Genomic DNA, 17,829 nt, shown 5'->3' with positions numbered 1-17,829 from the left:
TTCTCATCTTGAGGAAGGCAGAGCAAACCCATCACAGAGCCCAGCCCCATCACTAGTACCCCACTCCTCACCTTCCTGGCCAAGCTGCTCCACAAGCTTCACCACCTCATCTGCCTTCGCTCTTCAGGTCACTACAAGCAGCCTGGACCCCACCTCTCAGGCTTGACAATGCTGACCAGAAGCTCCTCCATGCACTCATCCACAACCACCCTGGTCCTCCTCTTCGGCACCCCTCTCTGCACCCTCAGGGCCTTGCCTCTGCCCCACACCCTCTGGTCTAGTTCGTACTAGGCGGTGACCTCCCCTGGGTCCTCTAGTCTATAACGAGCCCCCTTCTCCCACCAGATCTGCTTTCCACTGGATGGTGGCTCCACTTGGAGGTTCCTACAAGCACCTCACCATGTGCGAAATGGAATCCCACCATCTGCCCCGCCGGCCCAGCTCCCAGTCTTGGTTACTGGTGTATCATCCTTCCCTCGGCTGGCCAGGCCTGAAACCTAAAGCACTTGTTGAAAATGCTAAAATCCCTTCTTCAATAATCCTAAAGCCACAAGGTGGGTCTGGGCAAAGCTGGCATCTGTCTCAGGATGATGGGAGCCACAGTGGCCTGGAATGAGCTGTCAAGTCTGACTGGGCCCAGAGCCCATGCAGAGGAAGAAGGAGAAGTGTGGCTGCAGGAAGGTGACTGTATGGGTGTTGGACCAGGGCAGTGAGAAAGGCAGACATCGGGGGTGAAATGGCAAAGGATAACGGGGTCTGAGAGGAGCAGCAATGGCAGAGAGAAGAGGGTTCACGCAGGAGGAGGCACCACATTAGCCAATACAATAAGGAAAAAGGATACCAAGGTTGTCACTGTCAGAAGATGGAGCTACAAATATGGAAAACCCCCATGAGATGGAATAGGAGGCACAAATGTACATGTAGAGAGGTACAGAAACGCTGAGACAAATGTGTACAGAGAGAAGCACACGCACACAGTATGCACACACAGTATGCACATGCACAGTATGCACAGGCACACAGTATGCACGCACACAGTATGCACACACACAGTATGCACACACACAGTATGCACACACACGGTATGCACATGCACACGGTATGCACACGCACACGGTATGCACACACAGTATGCACACAGTATGCTTATACACAGTATGCACACGCACACAATAAGCACACACAAAGTATGCACACGCACACAGTATGCACACACAGTATGCACACGCACACAGTATGCACACACAGTGTGCACACGCACACGGTACGCACACACACACACAGTATGCACATGCACACAGTATGCACACACACAGTATGCACACACACAAATACGCACACACACAGTATGCACACACAGTATGCCCACACAGTATGCACACATATATAGTATGCACACACATGCATTTCCTTGCTCTGTCCAGTGAGAGAGGTCCCGGAAGCAATAGCACACCAGTTCAAAGAGAACACCTGGCACCCAGATCTCAGTTTCTACCACCACATTCCACTAAGAGGAATGAGGCTGGGAAAAAGACTAGATGAGACAAGTAAGCACATGCTCCACGAATGATGCAAGCAAGACAGAAGGCAAAGAAGCCGGCCCAATGGGTTCCCAACAACCAGAGGGAGACAAGCTCGGCACCAAAGGATAACACTGGATTCTAAATCCACTGAATGAAAATGGAGGCCATGAATTCAAAATGAAGAAACTGAAAGTCACGAGGAAAGGAATCTTTGCACAATCTCAAAGCACGTCTTCCCGAAAATACCTATCAACTACAAAGGGGAATTTCACATGAGGTCCAGCAGGCACCAGCTTAATCAGGTGAGAAGATCTGCATGACCAGTAATGGATAAATCACAGCCCCGCACCACCTGGTGCAGCCCGCATGAAGCAGGCAGCTCTGCGTGATGCTCCTGCCAGCGAAGCATGACCTAAATTGAATCATTAGGAGACACTGGAGACATTCTACAAAAAAAGAGGCTGCCACCTTCCAGTGCCAGGGTCAGGGGGTCACGGAATGCCTGTGGAACTGCTTCAGACAGAATGAGAGGAAATTAGGATGGCGCATGGCTGAGCAGGATCCTGGTGCTACAAAGGACATTCCTGGGACACTGGCAAACCTGCATGCAGCTGAGGCTCACATGGCAGTCACACGTCCACGCGAATGCTCCTTGATTTTGGTGACTGCATTGTCATCTAGAAAGAGAAACTCCCGGTTGGCAGGAATTACACACTAAGGAATTCAGAGGTGCTGAAGCACCATGTCAGCTGCCTTCTCTCAATGAATCAGAAAGGAAACAGCTTAGTACTATACTTGCAACTTTGGGAACTTTTTTTCAAAATAAAAAATGGGCCTAGCGTGGTAGCTCGTGCCAGTAATTTCAATACTTTAAGAGGCCAAGGTGGGAGGATCACTTGAGCCCAGGAGTTCGAGATCAGCCTGAGCAACAAAGTGAGACCCTGTCTCCACAAAAAATTCTAAAAGCGTGGGGGATGCACGTCTACAGTCCCAGATACTCAGGAAGCTGAGGGAGGAGGATGACTTGAGCCCAGGAGTTTGAGGCTGTAGTGAGCTATGATCACGCCACTGCACTCCAGCCTGGGCAACAGAGTAAGGTCCTATCTCACAAAAATAAAAATTTTAAAGTAAATAAACTAAAAAGTAAAACGCGGGCTGCAAATGTGCTGATTCAAATCACTAGGCTTCTTTTTCTCTTATGCCATATTGTTAAAACCACCATCACCAGGACCAGGCACCTACCCATTTTTTAATAAAGGCCAAATAAAATTTTTCCAACTTAGAAAAAGCACATGCCCTCCTAAACTCAAAACTCACTTGAAATTATTAGAAAGCAGACGATATTCCTAAACTGCAGGAAAACTTTTAAAACTCAATTTTTAGAAATCTCATTTGCTGGATCTTTCACACAAAGAAAGAAGCATGGAGTTTTTTCCATTCTCATTAACATTGTGTAAATACTGATCAAAGAGACTGTGTGGGAGAGGGCAGTGAGCTCTGCTAAAAGCTCAGGCTCCTCAGGCGGGGAAGAGCAACTGGATCCTCAGATGACACCACCCACACAACCCCGAAGGGCCTGTGCATCCCGTCCCCGGAGCACACATAGGGATCCGCATGAGGAAGGCTTGTTCTAAAAGCCTAACATAAGCATCGCTGTAGAGGAAGAGAAAACAACTGATTACATTCAGCTGTGACGAGGGACGGATGAAGTGGAAAGAGTCCACGGTGGCTAATAAGAAGTGAATTTCAACCAGCACAGTCACTGGGAGCCAGCAGTGAGCCAAGAGAGCATCTGAGAAAAATCAGCCACAAAACACAGCTGCTCCATCATGGGGTGTGGGGGACAAGCAGCCTGGAAGGGGTGAGGGAACTGTCATCCTAAAACACCCTCACATAGTGAGACAGCCAAATAATGCAGGAAAAACAACATTTATTTCCAATTCAGATTAGATGAGATTTAGATGAGAAGAATTTGGGTTTTTTTGAGACAGGGTCTCACTCTGTTGCCCAGGCTGGAGTGCACTGGCACAATCATGGCTCATTGCAGCCTCGACCTCCCAAGCTCAAGCAATCCTCCTGCTGAAGCCTCCAGAGTAGCTGGGACTACAGGCATGCCTGTCATCTCAAAATCGGCCACCCTGCCCCCCTAATTTTCTGATTTTTTGTAGAGACACGGTCTCTTACTATGCTGCCCAGGCTGAGAATAATTTGTAATTTTTGTTAAAGTAATAAAGGGAACTTCTGCTTTTGCTTAAGATGTAGAAAGCTTGGGGGGAAAGAGATGCTCCAATCCTATCAACATAAGAAAGCTGAATAATCACCGACATCATCACTTTTCTTGAGCTCGTAAGGGAGCTGAGAGCTCAGGGCAGACAAATAAACCGAATCCCACAGGCCCGTCCTCTCCGAGAGAGCCCGGGCACATGCCCAGCCCATCTTTGAAGAGCGCAGGTCTGCACAAGAAACCAGCTAAGATGGTAACGCGTCCTCGAGGCCCCACTGTGGGCTTGCATATCCGTGTGGAAACACAGGGGTTCCAGGCACAAGGGGCACTCACACTCCCCTGCATGCACCCCCACTGCACCCCCACTTCATGAGAAGCACCCGCTGGAGGCAGCACAGAGTGTGGAGAGGCTTGAAGTCCACCTGCCCCCAGAGACCTCCTCCCCTAGGAAGCAAAGCAGGAGACCCTCAGTCCACAAGAACAGGCACACATTCCTGTACCTGGGGAGTGGGAGGAGGTACAGACAAAACCTACCTTGCTCACCATGGGCATAGAACACACTGTTCCAAGACCCAGGTGAAGAGCATGGAGGATGGGGTGAGGGAAGGTGCAAAACAGCCTACTCCTGGGATAGGAGCAGAACACGCCCTGGGCACAGAATTCTACACTGAATCGAGGCAGACGTTTGCCATCACTGGGGGACAGGTGAAAACACTGCAACCGCACTACGCCCAAGGCCCAGACGCCCAGGGCCTGCCTAAGACTAAAGACAGACCAGGACCAAAGAGAACTCCCACCACTCCACAGCCTGGCGCTGAGTAACTAGCAATGGAAATCCTGTGCCAGGAGACAGGCAAAGCCAGGGACCACTCGGTGAGGCACGTGGGCAGGCACAGCTCAGGCTAGGGGTGGAGCAGGAGCCCTGGGAAAACCCCCTGGCATGCCTGTACCCACCCTAACGCACGAGGACTCTGCTGGTCAGCTTTATGTGTCCACTGGGCCAGGCCATGGCACTCAGCAATTCAATCAAACACGAACCCAGGTGCCACAGTGAAAGTACTCTATACACGTGGTGACATCCACAGTCAGCTAACTTAAAGTAAAGGAGATTTTCTTTGGTAATATGGGGGCCTCATCCAATTAGCTGAAGGCCTTAACAGCCAAACTGAGGTATTCCTGAGAAAGAAGAAATTTCTGCCTCAAGATCACAAGACATACATGCATACATACATACATACTTATACTTACACACACATGCAGGCACACATCTACTGCCCCTGTTTCTCTGGAGAACCTTGACTGATACAAGCACCAACTAATCACTCTAAGAACTAAGAGTGCTGTTGCAGTAGGTATAAACATTACAACAACAAATTCCAACCCCAGTTAACTACTTACTAAACTATACTCATTCGCTATTATTGTTCTACACACAATGTCCAGCATGCAATTAAAATTTATAAAGCACAAAAAAAGCAAGGAAAAGCAAATTACAGTCAAGAGATGATAAAGGAATTAGGAGACTCAGACTCAGGGCTGACTCTGATTTCTGAACTATAGATCAAGGACTCTAAGGTAACTATGATGAACACAGCAGAGGCTCTAGAAGGAAAGGCGGGCAATATGCATTTCCCCTAGAGATGGAAACTAAAATAGTCAATGGAAATGCTAGAAATAAAAAACCCAATATCAGAGCAAAAGAATTTCCTTGGCTGGTTTATCAGCAGACTAACAAAAGCTCATTGCGACATGGGAGAGAACAAATGGAGGAGCTGCAGTACAATGTCCAACAGTGCAATACATAGAGAGCTGAGTCCCAGAAGAGAGAGACACACGGAAGAGCTGCGGTACAATGTCCAACAACACCATGCATAGAGAGCTGAGTCCCAGAAGAGAGAGACACACAGAAGAGCTGCGGTACAATGTCCAACAGCGCAATACATAGAGAGCTGAGTCCCAGAAGAGAGAGACACACGGAAGAGCTGTGGTACAATGTCCAACAGCACAATACATAGACAGCTGAGTCCCAGAAGAGAGAGACACACGGAAGAGCTGCGGTACAATGTCCAACAGCACAATGCATAGAGAGCTGAGTCCCAGAAGAGAGAGACACACAGAAGAGCTGCGGTACAATGTCCAACAGCGCAATACATAGAGAGCTGAGTCCCAGAAGAGAGAGACACACGGAAGAGCTGCGGTACAGTGTCCAACAACACAATACATAAAGAGCTGAGTCCAAGAAGACAGAGACACACGGAAGAGCTGCGGTACAATGTCCAACAGCACAATACATAGACAGCTGAGTCCCAGAAGAGAGAGACACACGGAAGAGCTGCGGTACAATGTCCAACAGCACAATACATAGACAGCTGAGTCCCAGAAGAGAGAGACACACGGAAGAGCTGCGGTACAATGTTCAACAGCACAATACATAGACAGCTGAGTCCCAGAAGAGAGAGACACACGGAAGAGCTGCGGTACAATGTCCAACAACACAATATATAGAGAGCTGAGTCCCAGAAGAGAGAGACACACGGAAGACCTGTGGTACAATGTCTAACAGCACAATACATAGAGAGCTGAGTCCCAGAAGAGAGAGAAAACAAAAAATAAATATTTGAAAAGATAATGGGAACTTTTCAAAAATGAAGACATCAAACTACACATCCAAGAAGCTCACAGAAACCCAAAAAGAATAAATTTCACAGGTGCAGTACTGTGCACACATAGTCCCAGCTACTCAGGAGGCTGATGCAAGAGGATCACTAGAGCCCAGATGTTCAAGTATAGCCCAGCCTGGACAACATTGAGAGACACCCATCTCTAAAAGAAAAAAAAGGGTGGGGAGAATAAATTCCAAAACAAACAAAAAACTAATAGGTTATAGGTAAAGCTACTGAGAATACAAAGGGAACATCTTGAAGGTTGCCAGAGAAAAATGAAACAAAATATACAGAGAAACAAAGAATTACAGCAGACTTCTCAGAAACTGCTAGCCAGAACACAACAGGTGACTGTTTTAAAAGACAGTGCTAAAAGAGTCAACAGAAAATTATATACCCAGAAAAAATACCTTTCAACCACAAAGACAAAATGAAGAATCTTCCAAACAGAAATCTAGGAAAATTTAATGCCTACAGACCAGCACTGCAAGATATGTTAGAGTAAGCTGTTGCGGCAGAATCATTATGACACCAGATAGAAACCTGGAACTGCGGAAAGAAATGAACGGTCCTCAAAACAATAAATATGAAGGCAAATATAAAAGACATCTATTCATTATTTTTAAAGATCTTTAAAAAACTGACAGTTCAGCAGTTCCTTAAAGAATTAAACATACCCTTGGCCAGGCGAGGTGGCTCACACCTGCAATCCCAGCACTTTGGGAGGCCGAGGCGGGCAGATCACGAGGTCAGGAGATTGAGACCATCCTGGCCAATATGGTGAAACCTCATCGCTACGAAAAATACAACAATTAGCTGGGTGTGGTGGTGGGCGCCTGTAGTCCCAGCTATTCAGGAGGCTGAGCCAGGAGAATGGCTTGAACCCAGGAGGCGGAGGTTACAGTGAGCCAAGATCATGCCACTGCACTCCAGCCTGGTGACAGAGGAAGACTCTGTCTCAAAAAAATAAATCAATAATAAATAAAAATAAAGTAGAAAATTATATTTTTATAATTATATTTTTATAATCTTTTTATTTTTTTATAATCATTATTTTATTTTTTATAATCATTATTTTATTAATTTTTCTTGAAACACTTTCTCCACTACAAATCACAGGTGAATGCATCTGAAATTACTTAAAGGTGATGTGACTCCAAAAAGAAAAAAAATCCTCAGATTTGCACAGCCGGAGACGGGCCCCTGGACCAGACCACAGGCTTGGCGAGCCCTGCCCGGGCCAGAGCCGGCCAGACGGCCTTTGTGGCAGTGGATGAGGGAGGTACTCACCGATCCAGCATTCCAAGCGCGCACAGGGCGTGGTCTTCACCACATCGGGAGGGTCCACACCAACATTCAGGCACAAAACTAAGGCAACACTGACTGTCTTCATCTGAAAACACAACAGGAAAAAATATATATATTTCAATATGGAACTTGTTTATGTGTTTTTCCAGCTTTTAAAATGTCCCCCACAACATTGAGCCCCTTCCCTAACCACCTGCCCTCCAGCCAGTCCTCCGCCTGTCAGCTGGCTACCCCAGCCCTAGTGCGGGAGTAACGCCCTTCTTTGAAGACAGAGCTTCACAGCAAAGGGGGCAGATGGTGAGAGGGACGTGGCAGGAAGGGCTATTCTCAGGCTTCCTTATGATAAATCTCCAGAAATGGAATTATTTGATCAAAAGGTATAAACATTTTAATGCACTCAATACATTCTGCCAAATTCCTTTGCAAAAAAAATTACACACATTTACACTCCCACCAGATATTAAACCAGATGTAAAATTCTTGTTATTTAAAATCATCAATCATTTAATGAGAAAAGCTGTGGTATTGATTTAGTTTACATTCGTTCACATCAGTGATGCTGCCTGGCTCTCCTAGCGTGCATGCACTGCCTGTGTTGTTCACTCTCCGTGGACCATCTACTCACTACTCATTCCTCGTACTTACACCGTGGCATGGCCACACTGACCTCTCGGCCCTCAAACCCACAGTTCCCTTGCTGGGAGTTCCAGCAAGGACTCCCCCGGGTCACCAGGCCGGCTCTGACTCTCTCCTCAGATCTCAGTTTAAAGATGAATTTCTTGGGGAGGCCTTCTCTGGATACCCCTCATCACACCTTCCACACTCCCCATTGGGGTGGAGCCAGCTGGGGAACACTGCGATCGCACCTGTCCTTTCCTCCTGGCAGAGCTCCAGCCCATGGATGCTCCTCAGTGGGCCAGAGACTCAAGTCCACTCATTTGAGCAAAACCCTGGCCCTGACCAGATGCTCACTATCTGCTGAATGAGGGAAGACATGTATTTTGGTACAGTGTTTCTGTTTTACATTGACCCTTTAAGCCGTCTGGATGTTATTCTGGTATACGATACAAGATAAGGATTAATTTTTTCTCATAAAACTAGCCAGTTGTGTCAATCCCTGTTAAATAATCTGCCCCACACTCACAGGTGTGCACAGATATATATATTAATTCTCACAGAGATAAAATTCTATTTCTGGGTAATCAAATTCATCCCATTAACCTATCAAGCAATACTTCTACTAGTACTACATTAATTTAACTAATTTATCTTTATATTTCATAATACTTGGAAGGGTCATTTTTCACCCTCAAATTTTAATTTTACTTAGCTATTTATATTAACTTTTTTTTTTCAAATTCATCAGTTCTTCAATCTTTTAATCCCATTGGGATTTTTATTAAAATTGCACTGAACTAAAATTGCAATGAAGTTTAATTTGAACTTAACGTTAAGAAGTAACATCCTCATAATATTCTATTTTTCTATACAGAACATAATATGGTTCTCCATTTATTCAAATGTTCCTTTAACTGTTCTCAGTAACATTTTTATAGTTTTCTTCATGAATAAATCCTGCGCATTTCTTATTGGGATTATTCCTAAGACCTGGTGTTCCATAGATCAGTAGAGTGATGACAGTTAACATTAATTTAATTGACAGTATATTTCAAGCAGCTAGAAGTGTGTGGTGGTACACACCTGTGGTCCTAGCTACTCAGGGGGCTGAGGCAGGAGCATCACTTGAGCCCAGGAGTTTGAGGGTACAGTGTGAAATGACTGTGCCTGCCAACAGCCACTGCACTCCAGCCTGGGCAACACAGCAAGACCCTATCTCTAAAAATAAATAAATGAATAAATCATTTTTTAAATACCTAAAGAAAATAATTCGAATGTTCCTAGCATAAAGAAAAGATAGGCTGGGCACGGTGGCTCACCCCTGTAATCCCAGCACTTTGGGAGGCTGAGGCGGGCAGATCACCTGACGTCAGGAGTTCAAGACCAGCCTGGCCAACATGGTGAAACCTCGTCTCTACTAAAAATATAAAAATTATCCAGGCATGGTGGTGTGCACCTGTAATCCTAGCTACTCGGGAGGCTGAGACAGAAGGATCACTTGAACCCGGGAGGCAGAGTTTGCAGTGAGCCGAGACTGTACCACTGCACTCCAGCCTGGGCAATAGAGCAAGACTCCATCTCAAAAAAAAAAAAAATAGAAAGAAAAAAAAGATAAATATTTAAGGTGATAGGTATCTCAGTTACTCTGATTTGATTATATGAATGTATAAAATTATCACCAATAAAAATATTTTTAATTTTTAATTTTAAGATTTCCAGATATTTCATGGGTGTTTCAGGGAAATATATGTATTTCCCCATAACAGTTTCTTATTTATAATTGCTGATATATAAGAAAAACGGTTAGTTCCTTTACTAAATTCTTAGTTAAATGTAATTGCTTTTTGGTGATTCTTTTCAGGCTTTGAAAGTATACAACTATACTATCTAAGAATAATAAGTCTGTCTCATTCTTTCCAATAGATCATTCCTCTTGTTTCGGTTTTAGATCTTAGTGTATTGACCAGAACTTCTAAAACAACGCTAATAATAACAAAATGATGACAGTGGAGATCTTTGCACTTGATTTTCATGAGACATAAATGTTTCATTGTTCAGAACGATGCTGGCGACTGATTTTAAGTACAATCTTTATCACGTTGAGATAAGATTCTCTATTCAAAACAGAATTTAAAGTTGTATAGGAAAAAGGAAGCATTTTAGTGCCTCCTCTCTTAACAGTTAAAAAAATTTATTAATTATATCACTTTCTTTTTTTGTTTTGTTTCATTTTTGAGGTGGGGTCTCACTCTGTCACCCATGCCGGAGCGCAAGCGACACAATCTTGGCTCACTGCAACCTCCACCTCCTGGACTCAAGCGATGCTCCCACCTCAGCCTCCAGAGTAGCTGGGACCACAGGGTGTGCCACCACACCCAGCTAATTTTATTTGTATTTTTGGTAGAGATGAGGTTTGTCGTTTTGCCCAGGATGGTCTCCAACTCCTGAGTTCAAGCGATCCACCAGCCCAGGGCCTCCCAAAGTGCTGGGATTATAGGCATGCGCCACTGCACCCAGCCAATGATATCACTTTCTAAAGGAACTGCATCTCTGCCTCCGTGGATATACTAGGAGAAGAATGTCTTCCCGCAGACATGTAACAGACGCCTCCATTATGAAGCGTAACAGACAAATGGCCCCTTCATCTATTATCAGGAGAAAGCACTAAAAATCAGAACAAAAGTCACTGTATTTAATTAGTCATCCTCCAATATTTAAGTGATCAGTATCCATAATCCCAAATCCCAATTATTGTATAGCAAACTCAGCCTTTGAGGAGAAACTGCTTAAAAGTAGACATTTCCTGGAAACGTTTCTGTGGTCTTCCCGTGGCCGTGGTGAACACCTGCCTCAAACACCTGCCTCACAACACTTTCAAATCAAGGGTGTTCCTTTCATGCTCTGTAATATGGAGAGGAATTGATTCAAACTCTGGAGCAAGTTCCAAGTTGCTTCCTAAAGGAAGAGGCTGGCTTTGCCTACAGTCATCTGCAGGGTCCCTCTGTGGGAAGGGAAGCCTTCTAATAGACCTTGTGCTTCCCCACAGCTTAACTGGTTCCCCACTGACTTCTTATCTTGTCCCTAATCTGCAAAGAGAATAGGCCTTAAACTGATGTTAGGCTCCTCTAGCAAAAGCCTGTGGAAGAAACAGCATTAACGGCCGAATCTGAGACACCCACCCACTGCCCCCATGGCCAAATGCCACCGCCGCTGCCCTGGGGCTTGTCTGGCAGTGCTTTCTCCCCGTTTATCCACATGCTCCGTGCGCCCCAGGAAAAGGTGGGCAGAGCTGTTTTTCTGGGCTGATGTATGCTCAGTAACTTCCCACACAACCCTGCTCTTTCTTGCCCCCGGGAACTTCACAGCCAGGTTTGGGACTCAGTCCCAGCACTTCTGATCAATGGTGACTCCCTGTGCTAGTGCTTATTCCCTGAGCCGTGCAGTTCAGACACACAGTCTACTTCATCCTTCACCACAGGGCCATGAACTAGGTGGTGGCGTTCCCCTCCCAGTGAGGCATCCAGGGAGTAAGGGGCGGCTGCAAGTCCAGGGAGCGAGCAAGTGGGGCAGCCAGGACTAGGGCAAGCTTGCTGGGTGAAGAGGCTCTGCGGCTGCTGGGTCTGCTTCCTCCTCTGCGTCTTGGGACTGGGGAGGCGGCAGAGGCTGACACAGGGCGGTGATACGGCATTCCCAACACCTCTGACTTATTCCTATTTCTGCTACCTCGGCTGTCATTCTAGACAAGTCATATTCCCTCCACCTCTACAAATGCAGCTAATTAAATTTTTAAAATTTAACATTCTCAGTCAAATGAGTAGTTCTAGTTAATTATAAAAAGCATCTCTGAAGATCTCTGAGTCCCTTACACAAAAGTATTAATAGAAGCCCAAGAATCATCCTTTAGTCCCATGGGATGGCTAAGGGGCCTCATCTCACTGTGCCTGTCAGTAAGTGTGGTCTTCCTGACTCACCAAATGCTACCTAGAGAGACCATTTCTGACTTCTTTACAGGCCAGCAATAGGAAGGCATGACCCTCAGCTGGAATGTGTGAAATTAACTACGCTATACAAAGACAAGAACGAAGAGAAGAAATAAATTAATTTCATTCATCCTTGTTTATACAATACACACCTAACCCGACATCCTGCATTATACTTTTAAAGAAAACAAGAAAAACACCTCGAGAATACACTGACACATGAACTAGAACAATGTGTTTGCTCTAATATCTAGCTACCAATTTAACTCCAAAACTGGGCAAAAGACAGTACTACCACATATCCTTAAGCCAAAAAAATACGTCTTGCTCCTCCACAAATTTTAACACTGTGAGCCTAATTTCAAATTCGGTGAGTTTTTTGTTTTGTTTTTTGAGACAGACTCTCGCTCTGTTGACCACGATCAAGTGCAGTGGCACGATCTCAGCTCATTGCAACCTCCGCGCCTCTTGGGTTCTAGTGATTCTCCTGCCTCAGCCTCCCAAGTAGCTGGGATTACAGGCGCCTGCCAGCATGCCCAGCTAACTTTTTGTATTTTTGGTAGAGATGTTTTGCCATGTTGGCCAGGCTGGTCTCTAACTCCTGACCTCAGGTGATCTGCCAGCATCCGCCTCCCAAAGTGCTGGGATTACAGGTGTGAGCCACCACACCTGGCCTCAAAATTTACTAAGTTTTTCAATTCTTAGCTATACCTAAAATGTCTTTTTGGCATTGTATTTTCATTTCTATGGCAACCTCATTCCAAAAACTCTTGATTAATGTTTTTTAATAACAGTTACAGAGTGTTTAAAATGTAAGGGCTATCAAATTTAATGTGCCAAAAACTGCATAATACCACATAAGTTTTTGACTGTAAGACATTTTCCTTCAATGCAATGTAATTTAAGATGACATCGTTATATCCCCATAGGTTAATTTTGCATTTGAAAAGAATATCATTTTGAGAAACTATAAAACTTTAAATGCTCACTAACAATGCGTGGCCTTGGACATGACGGTTAATTCCAATCCTTCCTGAACAATTTCCTCATCCTTAAAGTGAGGGGATGGAGACAGATGACCTCTTAGGTGCTAAGGATTATTCAGATTCTGAAGTTCTGACTCATGACTGGTCTTCCCAGCCATCCTGGAGGCACCCCCTAAAGGCTGGAGCACACGCCTAAGGATCCTGTGCCCCAGCTCAAAGATCTCCATGGCACTTTGGATTCCAGGTGGGAGAGGCTGGGGGCCATCAAGCAGTGGGGTCCTGATGTTATTATAACAGCCTGGGCAGTGTTCTTGATGCTCCTTTGGTGCCAGCTTGGTTTTGAAATTCCACAGTGTTCAGCTTGGTGAAAGGATAATGTGACCCCTCTGCCCTGTCTCACATAACACACCCAGGAGGGTCAACACACCCAGGAGGGTTAACACACCCAGCAGAGTTAACACACACAGGAGGGTTAACACACCCAGGAGGGTTTGGAGTGGCACTCGACACTCACCACATTAACATTTCCACTCTCCATGGAATCAATCAAGAGTGTCCAGTCTCACCCCAGCTCCGGCCAAGCGTTGCCACCAAATGAGCTGAGGAAATAACCCAGCGTTCAGAGCTTCTGGGTTTCAGAATTGCACACAGGGCCTGCAGACCAGATCACCTCCACTCGAAGGCCTGTAAGCTCAGAGCATGTCACCTCACAGGTGAAAAACCTATTAACGCCTGTCACCTCCCAAAGAATTCAAACCAAATCACAAGGGATTTCCTTACTGGAGTCTTCCTTCATAACTGATTGGATAAAATCATATATATTTAAAAAGATACAGATGATCAGGTGGCACAAACAAGCTTGAGTATAAATTCACAGGCTGACACACAGTCACACCTAAGTCACCGCACAGAATGAAGAAATTAAACATGTTCAGCAGCCCAATCACTGCCTTCTGTCCCCCGCACTGAGAGTGTGACTCACACTTATCCTCCCAACAACAACTGAGAGTTGTGGAAAATAAACACAAAGCAAGACAAGACTGGGGCTGGCCACACAGGTCACAATACTCACTATCCCCTGGTTTGTCTGAAGGCAGAGCCACCCAATTCCCGGGAGCGCTCATTAGGATTCACAGCATCAAGCAGAAACTCGGAGCAAAGCCGAAGCTACACAAATGCATAATTTATAAAGAAAGTCAGAAACTAGAACATATAGCAAAGAGAGTAGATATACCTCGCAGGGAAGGGGAGGTGGGTAACCAAGTTGTCCAAGAGAAGGAAAAGCCAGTTTGCCCCCTCACTTCCATCCCAAGCACTGCTACAAAGTGAGCACCGAGCCCGCAGGAAGCACATCCAACTGAATTTCTGCAACCAAAACCTGCAGTCCAAAACAAGATCATCATCACCAGCAGCAACTGTGTTAGCTTGGGAGACTCCCTATTTTTATATTCCTTTGTTCATTTCAATTGGAATTGGGAATGAGGGGAGAGGTGCTTGAATCTATGAGCTCAGCTTGTTACCTTGAGCCAGAGGCCTCATTTAGATTTAAGTACTACTCTTTTTTTAGGCCAAATTCTGTCTATGTATCACTGCTTTAAAAATCTGCCTCCACCCCTGTAGAACATCCTGATCAGATGGGAACAAGAAGAGGAAAATTTCGGCCTCAGGGATGAGGAGGCCTCACCCACAGCGACCTTCCAACACATGAGTGCTGCAGCCCCCACTTGGCTCACCCCTTCCTGCACCACACAGACTGCACAAGGGACTCGGTATGAGTTTAGTTCCAACATCACAGACCCTTGAGAAATTTAGATTTCTGAAAGTCAAAATAAGAACTGCATACAAAATAAGTTTCATAAAAGGAATCGTTATAGCTCACTTTAAAGGTGCTAGTTTTATTCTAGGGGGAAAAAAGTTTATTATAGAAACTGCAACTGTTTTGGCCAGGCATGGTGGCTCACGCCTGTAATCCCAGCACTTTGGGAGGCCAAGCTGGGCGGATCACCTGAGGTCAGGAGTTTGAGACCACTCTGGCCAACGTGGTGAAACCCTGTCTCTACTAAATATAAAAATAAATAAATAAATAAATAAGCTGGCTGTGGTGGCTTGCACCTGTGGTCCCAGCTACTCGGGAGGCTGAGGTGGGGGAACTGCTTGAACCTGGGAGGCGGAGGTTACAGTGAGCTGAGATCACACCACTGCACTCCACCCTGGGCGACAGAGCAAGACCCTATCTTTAAAAAAAAAAAAAAAGGCTGTAACTATTTTAAGCAAACTAAAGAAACTCCCTTCTTGAAGAATTCTATACTGAATCCTTTTTTGGTTCCTCCAAAAACAAATGGTCAGCCCTGGTGCGGGTTTGCGAAGCCATGCGACTATGCCTGGGGGTCTCTAAATGAACCGCTTCTACCTTGAGGCCTAGTGTGCACAGCCAGTCAGCCCACCGCCCACCAAGGACTGCGTGAGGAGCTAGGAACCATTTCTTTGCCTCTACCTGAAACGCCTTATGGGGTGAAATTAACAAAAAAAAAGAAAAAATTCTTCAGTCTCCTTACCTAAAAAGTGAAAATAAAAATACTTTGTCACAGAGCAAAAATATGAGGATATATACACTTACAAATTAATTCCAAGTCATTCAACAGCATAAAATCTAAATATGATAAAATGTATCCTATGGAAGCCTAAAATTCCACGTTGAAGGGCATAATTAAATGGAGTATATTAAACAGTATTACATGATACAATAGTATATGTCCTTTACAAAAACATACTTTCAGGTTGCAACTGTTGGTGAACTCTGTTGGTAAATGGGTGAACTCTGGGGTATGTGAATTGTATCTCAGTAGAGCTGTTTAAAAAATATGTTCTCAAAGAATATTAAACGGCACAGGACATGCTCAAACATAACTGAAAAGAGGAGGGTACAAAACTGTACCCACAACTGTGATTCCAAATATAAGGTCGCACTGAATGAAAACACAAGATGTCATGAGTGATTCTGACCTCTGCAGAGGAAGGTAGATGATTCTTCTTTTCTTCTTTGTACCTGGCACTTCTGTGTATGCACTTTCCATCTACCATAAACATGTTATTTCTATAAGCATGGGGGGGCAGAAGTGGGGATAAAAATGACTTTACCACAATAGTCAAAAATTTTTTTCATGGTTGTGCATGTATGTCTATATAACTGTTTTTATACCCTGAAGATATAGAAAATAACCTGCACGGTCAGCTGAAGCTTGGGCAAGTATCCAAGGTAACGAACGAGCTGGACCAGTGTAAGGAATGTGGTGCTGGCGGTATTGGGCACACTTAGAGATCAAGTCATGTTTCACTTACTCCTAGGAACTCTGGTCCTTAAAAACCAACAAATAATTGGTCTTCGTAAAATAAGTATAGCAAAGGGCTCTAATATTTTTTTTCTCCACTCCTTCCCAGTTCAAGATACAAAGTGAAGCCTATTGCTTCAATAGGGCTCAAACGATCCTCCCATCTCAACCTCCCGAGTAGATGAGACTACAGGCATGCGCCACCATGCCTAGCTAATTTTCTAAAATTTATTTCATGGAACAAGATTTTCAAATTTCAGGCCGGGTGTGGTGGCTCATGCCTATAATCCCTGCACTTCGGGAGGCCGAAGCAGGCAGATCACAACGTCAGGAGTTCAAGACCAGCCTGGCCAATATGGTGAAACTCCATCTCTACTAAAAATACAAAAATTAGCCAGGCGTGGTGGTGTGCACCCATAATCCCAGCTACTCAGGAGACTGAGGCAGAAGAATCGCTTGAACCTGGGAGGCAGAGGTTGCAGTGGGCTGAGATAGTGCCACTGCACTCCAGCCTGGGCAACAGAGTGAGACTCTGTCTCAAAAAAAAAAAAAAAAAAAAAAAGATTTTCAATTTTCAATAAATGGATTGATTTCAAGGCTGTTTAGAGATTTATTTGATAACACACTGGGCCACAACTTTACTATTCCTGATGCAAATTAAAATTAGCCACATTATCATGGGACTGAGTCATTCATTCAGGGCTAATTTTCCTTCCACTCTTCATTATCCAGCAATATGTTATGCTGGATAATATGTACCAGCGATGGTACAGGCTTCAACAAATCAACCCCAAGGCAAGTAAAAATACGCAGGGCTCCCAAGCAGGCTGAAGACATAAGCCCATGGTATTTCTCAACAGAAAACTCTCAGAATGCTCAGAGCTTTGTTCTGCTTCTGTACCAGCCTTCTGCTTGGGCCAACGCATCTCATGAAGCCGTTCCAAAGGCCTCATAGCTCCAAATAGACGCGGGAGGTGGATTCCAATAACAGAGGCCTGGAAGAAAGGCCTCCGGGCCCCACTGCAGCTGCCACAGCATAAACCTGGCTAAATGGATATTTTCAGGAAGATGACGTCTAACATTAATGACAAGGGCTAACATTTACTTGGGAAGAAAAGAATGGAGGAAGGGAAATTAGCCAGGAAGCTGTCATGGTGGAATAAGAAGGCCTGAGCTAGGTGTGGCAAGAGTGGAATGG

The 17,829-nt window shown here is 45.0% G+C and overlaps 1 protein-coding gene across 2 annotated transcripts in view; it reads right to left on the bottom strand.

Annotated features, from left to right (window-relative positions):
* Positions 1 to 17,829, bottom strand: part of RPTOR (regulatory associated protein of MTOR complex 1) — a 420,173-nt gene that overhangs the window by 331,844 nt on the left and 70,500 nt on the right. For both annotated transcript variants that reach the window (XM_054458563.2, XM_054458564.2), the window contains exon 2: positions 7,701 to 7,803. In XM_054458563.2, the coding sequence (XP_054314538.1) occupies positions 7,701 to 7,803 (103 nt within the window). The remainder of the gene's footprint in view (positions 1 to 7,700; positions 7,804 to 17,829) is intronic.

The sequence above is a fragment of the Pongo pygmaeus genome, chromosome 19, assembly GCF_028885625.2.
Source record: "Pongo pygmaeus isolate AG05252 chromosome 19, NHGRI_mPonPyg2-v2.0_pri, whole genome shotgun sequence".
NCBI classification, from domain to species: Eukaryota; Metazoa; Chordata; class Mammalia; order Primates; family Hominidae; genus Pongo; species Pongo pygmaeus.
Note: the sequence above shows the minus strand (reverse complement) of the source record. Positions and strands in the feature narration are given on the sequence as shown.